The 16,105-nt window shown below is 50.2% G+C and overlaps 2 protein-coding genes across 2 annotated transcripts in view; one reads left to right on the top strand and one right to left on the bottom strand.

The window, feature by feature from the left end:
* Positions 1-3,455, top strand: part of DNAJC16 (DnaJ heat shock protein family (Hsp40) member C16) — a 23,746-nt gene extending 20,291 nt beyond the window's left edge. The window contains exons 14-15 of the mRNA XM_083161948.1: positions 800-967; positions 1,516-3,455. Of these exons, the coding sequence (XP_083018074.1) occupies positions 800-967; positions 1,516-1,906 (559 nt within the window). The 3' untranslated portion in view covers positions 1,907-3,455. The remainder of the gene's footprint in view (positions 1-799; positions 968-1,515) is intronic.
* Positions 2,785-16,105, bottom strand: LOC146042043 (agmatinase, mitochondrial-like). Its single transcript, XM_083161949.1, has 7 exons — positions 15,706-16,105; positions 14,444-14,646; positions 13,199-13,247; positions 6,894-7,089; positions 6,151-6,330; positions 5,679-5,763; positions 2,785-4,567 (listed from the first exon to the last, which is right to left on the bottom strand). The coding sequence occupies exons 1-7, from the start codon at positions 16,065-16,067 to the stop codon at positions 4,494-4,496; spliced, it is 1,149 nt and encodes a 382-aa protein (XP_083018075.1). The 5' UTR covers positions 16,068-16,105; the 3' UTR covers positions 2,785-4,493.

The following is a 16,105-nucleotide window of genomic DNA, read 5'->3' as shown; positions in this document are numbered from 1 at the left end:
ATGGCGAGTGGACACCTTGGAGGGAGTAGCGCATGGCGAGTGGACACCTTGGAGGGAGTAGCGCGCGGCGAGTGGACACCTTGGAGGGAGTAGCGCGCGGCGAGTGGACACCTTGGAGGGAGTAGCGCGCGGCGAGTGGACACCTTGGAGGGAGTAGCGCGCGGCGAGTGGACACCTTGGAGGGAGTAGCGCGCGGCGAGTGGACACCTTGGAGGGAGTAGCGCGCGGCGAGTGGACACCTTGGAGGGAGTAGCGCGCGGCGAGTGGACACCTTGGAGGGAGTAGCGCGCGGCGAGTGGACACCTTGGAGGGAGTAGCGCGCGGCGAGTGGACACCTTGGAGGGAGTAGCGCGCGGCGAGTGGACACCTTGGAGGGAGTAGCGCGCGGCGAGTGGACACCTTGGAGGGAGTAGCGCGCGGCGAGTGGACACCTTGGAGGGAGTAGCGCGCGGCGAGTGGACACCTTGGAGGGAGTAGCGCGCGGCGAGTGGACACCTTGGAGTGAGTAGCGCGCGGCGAGTGGACACCTTGGAGGGAGTAGCGCATGGCGAGTGGACACCTTGGAGGGAGTAGCGCGCGGCGAGTGGACACCTTGGAGGGAGTAGCGCGCGGCGAGTGGACACCTTGGAGGGAGTAGCGCGCGGCGAGTGGACACCTTGGAGGGAGTAGCACGCGGCGAGTGGACACCTTGGAGGGAGTAGCGCATGGGGAATGAGCATGTAAGGTAGTCGGTACTGGTTGGAGAAGGATCTGCCCATAATCTGTATGTACATTAATGCGATTTCTCCCTTCCTGGCAGGGTCCCCAAGAAAGGCTTTGTGGAGGTGACGGAATTAACGGATGTGAACTATATGAGTAACCTGGTCAGGCTGCGTCCTGGCCACCTGAATGTAGTCCTCATCCTCTCCAGCTCCACCAAGGCCAGCCTGCTGCAGAGGTTTGCCCAGGAAGTGTACACGTTTACAGGGTGAGTGCGGGACACAGGACTCGCCGATGGCTTCTTCTATCTGTATGTAGATATAGGAGACTGGATATTGCTTGTTACAGCAAGGAAGTGGGTGCAACCAGAAATATGGCAATGCCACTATTATTTAATAGCCCAAGTAACAAGCTTCATGCATAGGATAGCGTAGCATTATTCCGTGTCATTGTCATGCTGACCTGACCATGTGACTGGAGGCTGACCTTAGACAAGCCATGAGTCGTTGTGCTTCGTCATCAGTTTCGGCATGTACCCTGTTGGATGTAGGTCTGCTTTCTGTGACATTGTCCCTGAGTTTATTTGTCACCTAGAACTAGAATTAATGTTTGCCAACATTAACGGTTGTCAGTATCGCTACCTCTCAATGCTAGGGTTCATGGGTTTGACCTAAAAAAGGGTCCATCTGTGTGGAGTTTTTATGATCTCCCACACCCCACAACATGTGGGATGATTTTAGAAACCGTGTACGGCGCTGCGTGATGCGATTGGTGCTTTATAAATACTAAGCCTGACCCAGTTGTCTTGTGTTACAGGAGCAGCTCCCTACACTTCTCTTTCCTGAACCTAGACAAGCATCGGGAGTGGCTGGAATATCTCCTGGAGTTCGCCCAGGACGCCGCCACCATCGCCTACCAGTACGATGAACACTTCTTGGAGCGGGATTACACCGGCTACGTGCTGGCGCTGAACGGACACAAGAAATACTTCTGCCTCTTCAAAGCGCAGTCCACGCTGGAGGACGAGAAGCTGTCGGATGAAATCAAACTGGGCCCTGCCAGCGGCGACACGCTACGGAAGGTGTCGCTGGGCTCCGGAGCGGGCCACATTAAAAAGAAATTAAATAAACTATCCCTGTGGATGGAACGCCTTTTAGAAGGGTCTTTACAGAGGTTCTACATCCCTTCCTGGCCTTCACTGGACTGAAACTCAAGAGGACGTTTAGTCCCACTTAAACTGTGAACGTTAGGGGGTTTGTCCTGCCGGAGGGGGGGGGCCCACACGCTGTCATGGCGTTCCCGAAAACCTTCTGGGTGGCAAATACAGACTGTGGAGGGGGGCTCGCCTTGTTGTGTGAAGGTGAGCACTCTCTCGTAAACGCCATTGACTTATGCCGGATACTGCCTGCGTTTTCTCTTAAGTTGTCTTCAACTGCATCAGAGCTTTAAGCTGCCTCATGACTCCACCTGCTGGAGTACACAGGTTCTGCACCCTCCTGCGGCTCCTTGAAATCTCCTCCTCTACTCTTTTACCTCCCGCTACCAGGACTCTTGATTTAAGAGCTCATTACCATCATCATCACTACACCAGGCCGATAATTGCTGCACCCCATCACGTTACTCCATAGAGGCTCTTTTGGGTCATTTATAGACTAGCAATAACAAAACTGCAGGGTCATCCTCTTGTGATTTATTTGCCTAAATCTTTGCCCCGCGAAAGTCTACACAAGTCTGCGGGAAGCCGCTCATTCATACAGATTTTAATATTTCTAGGTTTTAACGATTTAGGAAAAACTCTGCAATCATTACGCCATTGCAAACCTCAGACCATTCTCGCGTCTGTCTTAGAACGTGTCTAGATGTCCCCATAGATAGTGACTAATCGAAGGTAAGTGTGCAGCACCCCCTGCTGGGACTGAGCTGCAACTACTACACCGTGTTTGCATTAAGGAAGGATTTGTCACTTGTGTATTTAGTGGTTTTACTCACAGCTGCACCGAGATCTATAAATTATTGTTCTATTACAGATTTACCAGAATTATAACGGCAAGAGTTGAATGTAGACTTTATTTTTGTTGGGTGGGGGATGGGGGGGAGCTGGTTTGTGTTCAGGATCTGTTAACGGTACACACAGCGCCATGTTCCAGCCTGGGGTATTGCAGTCATTTCTTCTTGTCCGGTTTTCATTTCAGACTTAAAATTAGCATATTTATTCATTGAATGCCAATATTTCCTTCATTGTGCTGTGGATGGGGATTGGTGCCCACCTATCTAATGCTTGAAGATGTGAATGCAACTCCCCTCTTATCAGTTGCTTTGATTGGATCAAGTGCTTGAAAATGTATGTGCTATTGTTCTCTGTTATGTTTTTTTTTTCTTGAGAGAGAGTCTTTAGCAATCAAACACGCCGGCCATATAACTACAGGCAGCTACCCTCCCACTGCCGGACCCTAGTGTAATGTACGATATTTCTCCATGGTCACAGCTCCTCGTCTGGCTGCTAACAAGCTGCTACTAGGTGATTTTTATATTGTTATTTAATAAACTCCTCCTGAGCTGCAGGTTTGCTGGACGTTGCAGCCAGCGTCCGCCCGTCTCATCCTGCCCCTGCTGTGTCTAGTGATCATACATAAACGTTCTGTCCGCTCCATTTTCCACGCATGGGCCGTACGATGGCCGCTTGCAGGGCGATGTTACGGAGAGGGGGCGGAATGGTTGCACGATATTTTCTTACCGCTGAAAGGGTAAAACAAGTCCCCCCCCCCAAGCAAACATCCTTCCTCATTTAGAGAACCCCCAGAAATACTGTTAGATTATATCTGGCAGGTCAGTTTGCACTTTTTTTTTTTGTAGAAATAAAGAAAATAACTTATTTTAATTAGTATTTTTTTTTTATATTTAATTTATATGGTCATTTTTTTTGTATATTTTTTTTTTTCTGTTTTAAAGATAATTTTACTGCATTGGAATCTGAAATAAACTATTTTACTGTGTGACGTATACATGGTTCTATGTTGGGTGTAAGACGGCGGGCGTACAATCATGACCGCAAGGTCTCCTTGTCTGTGTCTTGTTTTGGCTCTGGACTGGGAGCACTGGGCACGACGGGTTGGAGTGAATAAGGTTGTACATGCAAGGCTAGTGCTAGGGGGTTCCCCTGCGCGTTATAAATGTGCGCCCTCCTACAAATATGTCTCTTGGCAAGGTTTTATATGTTGGTGCTTGCTGGACAGGCGGAACGGACTGAAGTATTCCCCCGCTGCAACGGTTGGACACTGCTTTTCCCTGGGGTACAGATTCTTCAGCTCCCCCTAGAAGGGCAGATCCTAGGTGTGAAGCGCTCAGTGTTAGGGTACCATTGCTGGCAATCCCCACAGTCTACCTGTGTTGCTTCTATAAAGCGGTAAGAGCGGTCTCACGTGTTCCCTGCAAGCTCAGAGCCTGTGGCTGTGCCAATGCAGGCACCCTGGCATCCGAATTTGAGATTCTCATTGCTAATGGTTAACATAAGAACCAGTTACACCTGATCTCATGAAACCACACAGACTGGCGGGTGTGTAATTGTTTATTAGGGAATAGTAATCTACTATTTCTATGGGCCACTACTTGTCTACATTCCACCCTAAGTTATTTACAGAACGGTCTGATTATTGTTAATGTGTGATAATTGGTTGGTACAATCCATGTTCCGGCAGGTTATCTCCTTGTGGTGCCCTGGCCAGAGTACAGAGAGTCTGTTACTGTACAAGTGCTGATGGGGCGCCCCCTGCTGCTCAGCCTCCGTCATGTCCCGGTCAGTAGAACTTCACTTTGGGAAGTACGCACAGCATCTCAAACAGCAGGTTAGCAGCGGTCAGTGCTGTGTTACCTGGAACACAGGGAAATAGTCATTTATTAACAGGACCAAGTATGTTTTATAAGTTGTGTGTTCCGATTAGGGGTGGACATCAGAAGCCCACCATTAAATCATGGGTGGGCATCCTCCATTGAGTCTTTCGATATAAGGGTAATTGAACATCGCTTCAAAAGAATTTGATAGGAAATCAAGTTCATATGTGCCAAGGTAAACCTCTGCAGGGTGGCTGCCTGGGGATGGGACCATCCGATGTTCAATGGCAGCAAACATCAAGATGTGCTATAGATTGTAAAACCACCGCCATCGGGTGGAAAACATAGATGGTTGCTAACCATCGTGATGTGATGTCCATCGCAAGAACTGGTGCCTAAGAAAGTAGAATCCCAGCATGCCTTACTCCTGACACCAGCGTATGCTTGGGCTGTAATAAGACCCGTCTGCAACAACTACAACACCACAGTGTCACAGAGCTGCTTCCATTGACCCAGTAGTCCATACCAGGCAGTGGAAGACCTCTGAGTGGCCAGGATTACCAAGAGCCATCAGTGGCAAGATGCTGATCCCACCCAACCTCACCACCAGTCGGCCTTACTGCTCTCGTTTCCTGAAATGCAAAAAGTACAGATTCTCTGGTGGACGCCATCTTTCTGGAGCCACCGTCCCAGCTTGTGCTTCTTAATACAGTCCAAATCTCAGCAGTAATGGTACCGCTCAGAGACTATGTCTAGGTCAACAGTGACAAATGGTCAACATTACTTTGTCATGGTTTTTTGTATCATGTCCTCACCCGAGCACGCAGATCCCCAATAACAGTAGCACCTACCCTTGCTTTACCCACCATGCTGCTGGCCAGGTGCCTTGCGCCACTACTGCTGTGCCTGGCACACTTCACTGCACCCAACCAAAGTCCTCGTGGATGAAAAAGTCCCAATAAATCATGAAAAGCTCATTTTGGCCTTTTGATTGTCAACCTATCAGTGTTGACCTTTTATCATTGTCGACATGGTGCATCCGGATCCCAGGAATTTACTCTGCGAAATGCGTTTGTTAGATTACTAATATTCCCCAAGCAGTGCAGATTTGCTCCATTACCCAGAATCCTTCACTTGATGCTGCCACTCACCAGACTGATCGTAAACAGGCGCCACTTCCACTAGGTCACAGCCCACGATGCTCAGCCCCCTGCAGCCGCGGATTATCTCCAGAGCCTGATGGCAGGAAGCACAGGGAGGTCAGTGAGTGGCTCATAGACTGGATACATTGTATGGAGTGTAGACCATTCATATGTACAGTAGTGGTAGATAGAGACGGCAGATCCGCGGTAATCACACCAACAAGGAGGAACATGCAACAGGAACAGAGGTGATGGTCTAATATAGGTAAAGGGGTAAGACACTGAGCATTTAAATCTGGACCCGCAATCTAATTGCTGCTTAAAAGATTTGCACAGTGCGCTTTGCATAATGGGAACTGAATGCGCTTTTCTGTGCGCCAGGCAGACCGGCTTTATTAAGGCCTCGGGGGCCGTTTCATTGTTATACTGGGGATTAGTACCCATAAGTGGACATGGCGTAAATGCACTTATTATATCTTACCTGGTGCGTTGTGAGACCACCAATCTCTGGGGTTCCTGTGCCAGGGGCAAACGCTGGGTCAATCCCATCGATATCAAAGCTGACGTAAACCGGTTGTGTTCCCATTTGAATCCTCACTTCGGCCATGAGCGGGACCAGGGACTTGTACCAGCAGTCCCCCGCAAGGACAAGACGGAACCCCTACGAGACAGAAGAGGCCGGTGAGGTCAGGTGCTGGACCCCGCAGTGCGTAGGGCACCTTGGTCTCAGCTTTTGAAGGTTCTTAATGACGAAAATGCTGTTCCATCGTTACATGCACTGACTGTACGAGGAAGATGCTGAAACTTAATGGCAGCCCTGATAAAATACGTAGTGGGCATCGTCCTTGGTGGCAACCTCAGGAGGTCACCTTGGCGGCCAGCATTACGGGCCCCAACAGCATAATGTCTTTATTATCCCCTACAGGCCGCATTACGCCTGTGCTCCCCCCATGTAGGTAACAGGGCAGGAATTTTGGCCATTTAAGACCAAGTTGGGGAATCATAGTATACGGGACGATCGGTTCCAGACACTTGTACCAACGCCCTTAAACAATCCAGGTGAAATTAGCTTCTAATTATTCAAGCATTTCTAATTGCAAAAAACCTCTGTTTATGCCTGTGCCACTGTATTTTACAGAAATATGGAAACTTACAGCAAGCAACATTTACTTCTCTGAGGACGATAGATTCAGTAGTCATCAAAAGTAAGAGTTTTTATTGTACCTGATCTCTGCAGAACTTGTAAGGGTCTGCGCTGTAGGCAGAACCTCGGATCCCAATCTGTACAACCCGCTTACAGTCCAGCAATCCGTCCTCCACACAGCGTCTGAACGGTGTTCCATGATAGATCTTCTCTCCCAGAGCAGACTCCCCAGTGTCAGTGTGGGCATCCACGTGTATCAAGCCGACAGGTCCGTGTCTGGAACCGGCACATTAATGTGTCCTGTGCTATCATCTGTCACATTCTGCCACATTCTAACCATGTGACCCTGTCTGTTACATTACATCCTGCATATTCTAACCATGTGACCCTGTCTGTTACATTACATCCTGCACATTCTAATCATGTGACCCTGTCTGCTACATCACATCCTGCTCATTCTAATCATGTGACCCTGTCTGCTACATCACATCCTGCACATTCTAATCATGTGACCCTGTCTGCTACATCACATCCTGCTCATTCTAATCATGTCACCCTGTCCACTACATTACGTACTGTGCATATTAACCATGTGACCCTGTCTGCTAAATTACACTCTGCTCATTCTAACCATGTGACCCTGTCTGTTACATTACACCCTGCATATTCTAATCATGTGACAATGTCCACTACATTATATCCTGCGCATTCTAGCCACGGTACCCTGTCCGCTACGCTAAACCCTGCACATTCTAACCATGATGTGACCCTGCCTGTTACATTACACCCTGCACATTCTAATCATGTGACCCTGTCTGCTACATTACACCCTACACATTCTAATCATGTGACCCTGTCCACTACATTACACCCTAAACATTCTAACCATGATGTGACCCTGTCTGTTACATTACACCCTGCTCATTCTAATCATGTGACCCTGTCTGTTACATTACACCCTGCTCATTCTAATCATGTGACCCTGTCTGCTACATTACACACTGCACATTCTAATCATGTGACCCTGTCCGCTACATTACATTCTGCGCATATTAACCATGTGACCCTGTCCGCTACATTACATCCTGCGCATATTAATCATGTGACCCTGTCTGCTACATTACATCCTGCGCATATTAATCATGTGACCCTGTCTGCTACATTACATCCTGCGCATTCTAACCATGTGACCCTGTCTGCTACATTACACTCTGCGCATTCTAACCATGTGACCCTGTCTGCTACATTACATCCTGCGCATATTAATCATGTGACCCTGTCTGCTACATTACATTCTGCACATTCTTACCATGTGACCCTGTCTGCTACATTACATCCTGCGCATATTAACCATGTGACCGTCTGCTACATTACATCCTGCGCATATTAACCATGTGACCCTGTCTGCTACATTACACCCTGCGCATATTAACCATGTGACCCTGTCTGCTACATTACATCCTGCGCATATTAAGCATGTGACCGTCTGCTTCATTACATCCTGCACATTCTAACCATGTGACCCTGTCTGCTACCTTACATCCTGCGCATTCTAACCATGTGACCCTGTCTGCTACATTACATCCTGCGCATTCTAACCATGTGACCCTGTCTGCTACATTACATCCTGCGCATATTAACCATGTGACCCTGTCTGCTACATTGCATCCTGCGCATATTAATCATGTGACCCAGTCTGCTACATTACATCCTGCGCATTCTAACCATGTGACCCTGTCTGCTACATTACATCCTGCGCATTCTAACCATGTGACCCTGTCTGCTACATTACATCCTGCGCATATTAACCATGTGACCCTGTCTGCTACATTGCATCCTGCGCATATTAATCATGTGACCCAGTCTGCTACATTACATCCTGCGCATATTAACCATGTGACCCTGTCTGCTACATTACATCCTGCGCATTCTAACCATGTGACCCTGTCTGCTACATTACATCCTGCGCATATTAACCATGTGACCCTGTCTGCTACATTACATCCTGCGCATATTAACCATGTGAACCTGTCTGCTACATTACATCCTGCGCATATTAACCATGTGACCCTGTCTGCTACATTACATCCTGCGCATTCTAACCATGTGACCCTGTCTGCTACATTACACCCTGCGCATATTAACCATGTGACCCTGTCTGCTACATTACACCCTGTCAAGAAGAAAACAAAAAAAATGTCTAATGGCTGCGTCTGGAGTGCAAATATCTTTTTATTTATTTCAAATAGAATAGCACTTTATTTATTTATTAAGTTTCTTATTTAGCGCACACAAATTACGCAGCGCTTTACAGAGCATAGTTATAATCAAAAACCCATACCGAATTATAGTACAAGACAGTTTAGGACAAGTACATGGTAAATATGGATAGTTGCATCAGGGGACAGGACACTGAAGCAATCAGCAGGGTGGCAGAAGTTTATATATTCTAAGAAAGGCACATAAGGAGAGAGGGCCCTGCTCGTGAGAGCTTACATTCTAAAGGGGAGGATTAGACAGACAGGGGTGACACAGAAGGGAAAGAAGTGAGTATAAACAGGTTAGGATGAGAGATGGTCAGGTTTTGGTCACTTTGGTCTGTTGTTCCAAACAAAGCGACATATTATCTCTTATATATTTAGCCAGATCTGTCATTCAACCCCTGTGGAGAACGTTCCTGTGTAGAACAGTTTCACTTTCATGTGTATGACGTTCCACCCCCTTGACATCACCTCCCCCCGCCCAGCCAGGGCTACAGTACACGCCCACCATCCACCATTACTCCAGCACATCCCTACCCTCTGCCAGGACCCCCCTCCCGCGATTCGCGGGACCCCCCGCGACCCCCCCCTCCCGCGATTTGCGGGACCCCCCCCTCCCGCGAATCGCGGGGCCTCCCGCGAATCGCGGGGCCTCCCGCGAATCGCGGGACCCCCGCGACCCCCCTCCCGCGATTTGCGGGACCCCCGCGACCCCCCCTCCCGCGATTCGCGGGACCCCCGCGACCACCCCGGTATCCGGACTATTGTTAGACAGCACTTACATCGACACCATTAGTTCGACAGCTCAATAGGTCGACATGGTTTTAGGTCGACATACCATTAGGTCGACATGTCATTATGTCGACAGCTCATTAGGTCGACAGCTCTTTAGGTCGACACTGCCATTAGGTCGACAGTGTCTATGTCGACAGTCAAAAGGTCGACATGGGTTTTTTCACTGTTTATTGAGCCGACATGTGCCGACAGGTGGTATTTCATGCCCTACTATCCACTAGGGCGTGGTGGGAGAATAAAATAGTGTGCCGAGCGCAGCGAGGCACCGTGCCCGAAGCATAGCGAGCGGCTGCTGGGATACACTTCAAACTGTGTCCATGTCGACTGTGTCGACATTTCGGCCAAAAAAACAGTGAAAAAACCCATGTCGACCTTTTGACTGTCGACATAGACTCTGTCGACCTAATGGCAGTGTCGACCTAAAAACATGTCGACCTAATGAGCTGTCGACATAATGACATGTCGACATAATGACATGTCGACCTAATGGTATGTCGACCTAAAACCATGTCGACCTATTGAGCTGTCGAACTAATGGTGTCGATGTAATGGCTGTCGATGTAAGTGCTGTCTAATATCCGTCCCAGACCCGACCACCCCCTCCCGCGATTCGCTGGACCTCCGCGACCACCCCCTCCCGCGAAACGCGGGACCCCCGCGACCCTCCCGCAAATCGCGGGACCCCAGCGACCCCTCCCGCGAGCCCCCTCCCGTGATTCGCAGGACCCCTGCATCCTCCCCTCCCGCGATTCACGGACCCCCGCATCACCCCCCTGCGCCCACCCTCCCTTGATTCACGCCCCCCTCATGCAATTCACGGCAACCCCCCACACCCCCCCTCCTGCGATTCGCAGCCCCCCCACGACCCCCCCCTCCTGCGATTCATGACCCCTCCCGTGATTCACGGACCCCCGCACCACCCCCCTTGACTCACGGCACCCCACGCGCCCCTCCCGCAATTCACGGACCTCCGCAACCCCCCCTCCCGCAATTCACTAACCCCGACAACCCCCCTCCCGCAATTTGCGGACCCCCCTTCCCACGATTCAAGCCCCCCCGCGCCCCTGCCCACGATTTGCGGACCCCCTCCCGCTAACCGCGGATCCCCACACACCACCCCCCCTCCCGCAATTTGCAGACCCCCCAGACCCCCTTCCGGCAATTCCACCCCCCAGCGGCCCCCGCTCCCGCATTTCACGTACCCACGTGACAATGGGGGATCCTGTACCACCACAAGCAGGTACCACCCCTAGGTGGGAAATCCGGCCCTGGCTGCCGCACTGCAGGTTTCCCCACTGCCCTCTGCACCAGCGCCACAACTTTTATCAATGTCTTGCCCACATACCACTATTATACAGCCTCCTGCTCTCATGCACGCTCACTCCCTCCCAGTGGGAGGAGACGCTCACCCACTGCCGGGAGCTGCATACTGTCCCCCACCCTCCTCCAGTTCTAGGGATGCCCATTGACCATCAATGATTTTCAAATAATCGATGGTTTATGGCCGATGTTGAATACTTTTGCCATCAATGTGGGAGGACACTGCCCTGCCTCCTGTTCTCCTGCCCCGTAACTTCCGCCAGTGGAGACCCGCTCACCCTGTGTTGCCCACATTCCCCTATCATGCTTTACCGCCCAGCCTCCTGCTCTCATGCACCCTAACTCCCACCCAGTCGGAGGAGACACTGACTCCTGTATTTCTGTGCTGCCACGCTGGACCCTCACCCACTGGCAGAAGCTGCACAGTGTCCACCACCCTCTTTAGTCCCCCGTATGCCCACACACCCCTATCACTACCCAGCTTCCTGCTCTCCTGAACCGTAACTTCCACCACTGGGTAATCGCTGACGCTGTGTTGCCCACATGCCCCTATCATGCCTCATACCCCAGCCTCCTGCTCTCATGCACCCTAACTCCCACCCAGTAGGAGGAGACACTGACTCAGGGCCACCGTCCGGTACTCCTGTGCTGCCACGCTGGACCCTCACCCACTGCCAGAAGCTGCAATACAGGGCATCTTTCATACAATTCTAACCCTATTTCTCACAATACAAATGTTCACAAATTAAGGGGCGTAGCCCCTTACGCCGGTGTGAAGAGCGCCCGTAGGGCGCGATGAATCACCTAGTTGTTATATATCATTAGATGTGGTTTTATTTGTCATATTGTGTTATATTTGTACCACTACCATACTTCTTATCAAAGTTTCCCTTTTGTTTGGAACAACAGACCAAAGTGCTATGATATTTTATCCTTTAAATAAATCTATTTTCCCTCCAGACGCAGCGATTAACCATTGTTTGTTTTCTGTAAACCTCCTGAGACGCTGGGATCAGACCCTTTAATCACTAGCAGCAGGGCGATTACTTCTCGCAGTAATCTGTATATTAGCAAATTACATTTTATTTTTCCAAACATTCTCCAAGAGCCGGGGGGGGGCATGTACGCCATCAGATGTTATACTAGAGCAGCGGTTCTCAAACTCAGTCCTCAGGACCCCACACAGTTCACGTTTTCCAGATCACCCGGCAGGTGCACTCATTACTCATTGACACATTTTAAAAGGTCCACATGCACTGTGTGGGGTCCGGAGGACCGAGTTTGAGATCCTGTGTTCTAGAAACAGCAGAGTATCAGGTTTCAGGAGAAAACGGTGGTGCTGCATGACCTGAGGAGAGCTGGAAGAGACCCGGGTGATTACCTCCTACCCGGCTGGGCATTAATAAAGTGTTTTTTTTAAATTTAATAGATGCTTAATCCATAAATCCCAACATGTCCTATTCCAGGAGGGTCACAATGCGCTATACCTGGACATCCAGCTTAACCCTTTCCGTGCCAACGTTACTGTGAGGGAGGTGCAAAATATGCCCTAAAAACACCAGCGTCGACTATTCGTTTTGACGCAATACTAAACAAACCCTCAATAAATCGACTTCAGATCATTTGCCGGCAGTAACTGAAGTGGTTCATATTCCTCGACTTCGGCCCTGGTGTTTTAAGCGTATATTTTGCACATCTCTCGCCGCAGCGTGTGCACTCAAAGGGTTAAGTTATGATTGCAATCGCTGGTGTTGAAATCTTTCTTATCAATTAAATAGTTCAACGCAGGTGACGCCAATCATAAAATGAGAGTGAAGTCCAGGTAGAGAGCCTCTGTCCTTCCTGGAATGGCTCATGTTGGGAGATCTGTATCTCTCTCTCTCTCACTCGCTCATCCACCGGTTCCCTCTGTCTTAAATACGCCGAGCACCCCCAAGGCTTAATTCAGCCCTGGGCCTGATTATTAATGTGGACAAGCCGTTATTACAGAACGACAGTGCGATACTTACTTCTCAGCTACAGCTTGCAGGATGGGATAAGTGATTGTGTGGTCTCCACCTACACAAAACACACAAAGATGAAAGTATTATAAATAGTTGGCGCTACAGTCACTTTTTGACCAAGTCTCCTTCGCCCCCATCTATACCAGGGGGCGAGGCTGCTATGGAGACACTCAGACTCCGTATGTGCTCGGTAGCTGCAACCGCTCGCATCCCCTGCAGCTACAGCGCACAAGCTGGGGGTCTGAGGGGCCCCATCATAGCCTGCCACCCCATATGTGTACAGGCCAGGCGTGTATTTTCTGTACCGTAGCAGTATCGTGTCGCCACACCCCTTATGCAAAAACCCTCGCTGCCCCCTCTTCCCTGGAATTTACTTAGAGACGACTGTCTGTGTGAGTGTCCTCATACCAGTGGGACAGTCCTGCTGTTCAGACACTATCCCACTGTCCCACCCAGTTGGGGGTAACTTTAATCACCTGAGGGGAAGCTGGGCATGCCACTAAAATGGCAAAAACAGGTCCGTACCACCCCGACGCCACGCCCTTTCTTACACAAGGTCATGCCCCCTTCCCAATCTGCGGAAGCTAAAGTTGCGAGTAGGGATGGTCTTGACACGATTGCCATCGATGGCTATAATGCAAATGACCATCGATGGTAGCATACTATGTGATGTAAGTAAGTATCATTTATATAGCGCACTTTCTCCAACAGGACTTAAATATCACTACCGATGGCTATCCCTTTTATTTAGCTGACTGGCCAGTGGGTTAATCAGAACCTTATGGACGGGGCTTAATGGTGTTTGGGGCGGCCCCTTGTATAAGAAAAAAAAAAATTGGTTATGTTTTTGCCCCTGCTTGGTATGGTTCCACACTGGCAGCTGACTTGCAGCTGGCGGACCGGGTGGCAAGCAGACAGAGACGGCGCCACCGACATTTCACATATGGAGAAGGCCGGGAGCCAATTGGAGCTCTCGGGCCAATGGCCAATCAGAAACCGCCTCCACTGTGACCCAAATAATTGGTTTTGCCCTGATATTAGGTATTCTCAGCATGTATTATACAGTATATCACCTATAAATAATGATAACTACATCCTATTGGGACCAAACGATGGGGGAGAGGTTTCCAGCTTTGGGGAGAGGTAAAGTACCAAGTAATCAGCTTCTGTCATTACAGGCTGTGTAAGCTGGTTGGTACTTTATCTCTCTCCCTGTGCCGGAAGGGAAGGACGCAATGGCTGTGCTGTTACCCAGTGTCAGCGGTATACACCCGGCCGCCATTATCCTCTGGTAGGCCTTCCTGATCCTCTGGCAGCTGTCCGGCAGGTTGTATAAATTCACGTTGACATCGCCGATGTCGGCCACCATGAGCGAGTTGAAGGGATCGGCCCGTTTGGCCACGTTGTATCCAGTGACCATAGCGGACTCTGCCCTGATGTGACGAGGCCCAAACCTGGCAGATAGTAAGGGAAAGTTCTCAGCATATTGGGGTAACAGTCCCCCGTCCTATAGTCATGTGACATGGAGGTCCCCCATACCGAGTCCTGACAGCTGCATTGCCCACATGATCCTGAATGGGATACGGTCATTATGTCTACAGCAACTAGGTCAACAGGCATTGGGTCGACACCACTAGGTTGACAGGCAACAACGTCGACATGGGTATAGGTCGACAGATTATTAGGTCGACACAAGCTTTAGGTCGACATGGGCAAGGTTTTTCACTGTTTTTCACTGTTGTTTGGGTCAACATGTGCCGACAAGGCGGTATTTCATGCCCTACCATCCACTAGGATGTGGTGGGAGAATAAAATAGTGTGCCAAGCGTAGCGAGGCACAGCGCCCTACCATCGTGAGCGATGCGAGGGGATGCGGTGCACTTCAAACTGTGTCCGTGCTGACATTCAGGTCGAAAAACAGTGAAAAACCTTGCCCATGTCGACCCAGCATTTTCAGATGCTATATATAAGCGCTGTTGTTATGTGTTATGGTGGTATTTTCTACAGAATAACGAATTTACAGGGTATGGGTAAAAACCGAAACAGGACAGTACCCCGAACTCCGGACCGTATCTGTTCATCAATCTTTGACATTTCAGTGCTTGCAGTGCCCAGGTGCCCGTGACACCTGCAGGGACGGACTGGACCACCGAATCGGGCCTGGCATTTGTGCTACGTGAAATCGCGTGTGTACGTGCCGGGGAGGATTAATCTCCCCTTCCCCATGTCCCTGATGAAACCTGTCACAGGCAAACCCCCCTACCCTACCCGACAGTGCACCCCAAACCAGACAGTACAAGTTCCGAAATGCAGAGTTTGATGAATGGAGTCTGTCAGGTCTGACGTTCCGGAGTCCGGTTCCGTTTTTTCACATTTGCTCATATTCCTGTGGAGGGAATACTAGTGGATCTGATGCATGTGAAGCATGTACCCCTATATATTCTTCCCCCCTTGGGGTGACCTATAGAGAACATACTGTCAGTTCTGCTGCAGCAGCATTACATGGTCCTTGCCTTGCTCCTGGTCGGTTAGAGGTGCCAGTATCCAGCGGGACCCCAATAAAGGCCGCATCCAGACCCTCGGGAGACTCCTGGTAGGGTAACTTCATCATGGTGCAAATGCCAGCCGGATGGCCAACATCTTCAGGACTTGGAGGCAAGTTGAACGCGGTGCCTGAGATGTTGCGCACAGGAGGAGACTGGAGATTTGCGCACTTGCTTCCGCAGGCCGGCGAGGAACCCCCAAGTGCGGAGTGCGAGGCCCACCGTAGTGTGCATGTAGGGAGGGGGCCCCCAAAGGGCCCTAGAGTCACAGCTGCCACGGCATACCTGCGCACATGGGTCCCAGCCTTGCAGATGCGGCTGACAGTGGCCATGCTGCAGTCACTGCTACTGTATTCTGTCTGGAATCAAA

The sequence above is a fragment of the Crinia signifera genome, chromosome 19, assembly GCF_055691185.1.
Source record: "Crinia signifera chromosome 19, ASM5569118v1, whole genome shotgun sequence".
Lineage (NCBI taxonomy): Eukaryota > Metazoa > Chordata > Amphibia > Anura > Myobatrachidae > Crinia > Crinia signifera.
The sequence above is the reverse complement of the archived record's forward strand: the minus strand, read 5'-3'. Positions and strand labels throughout refer to the sequence as shown.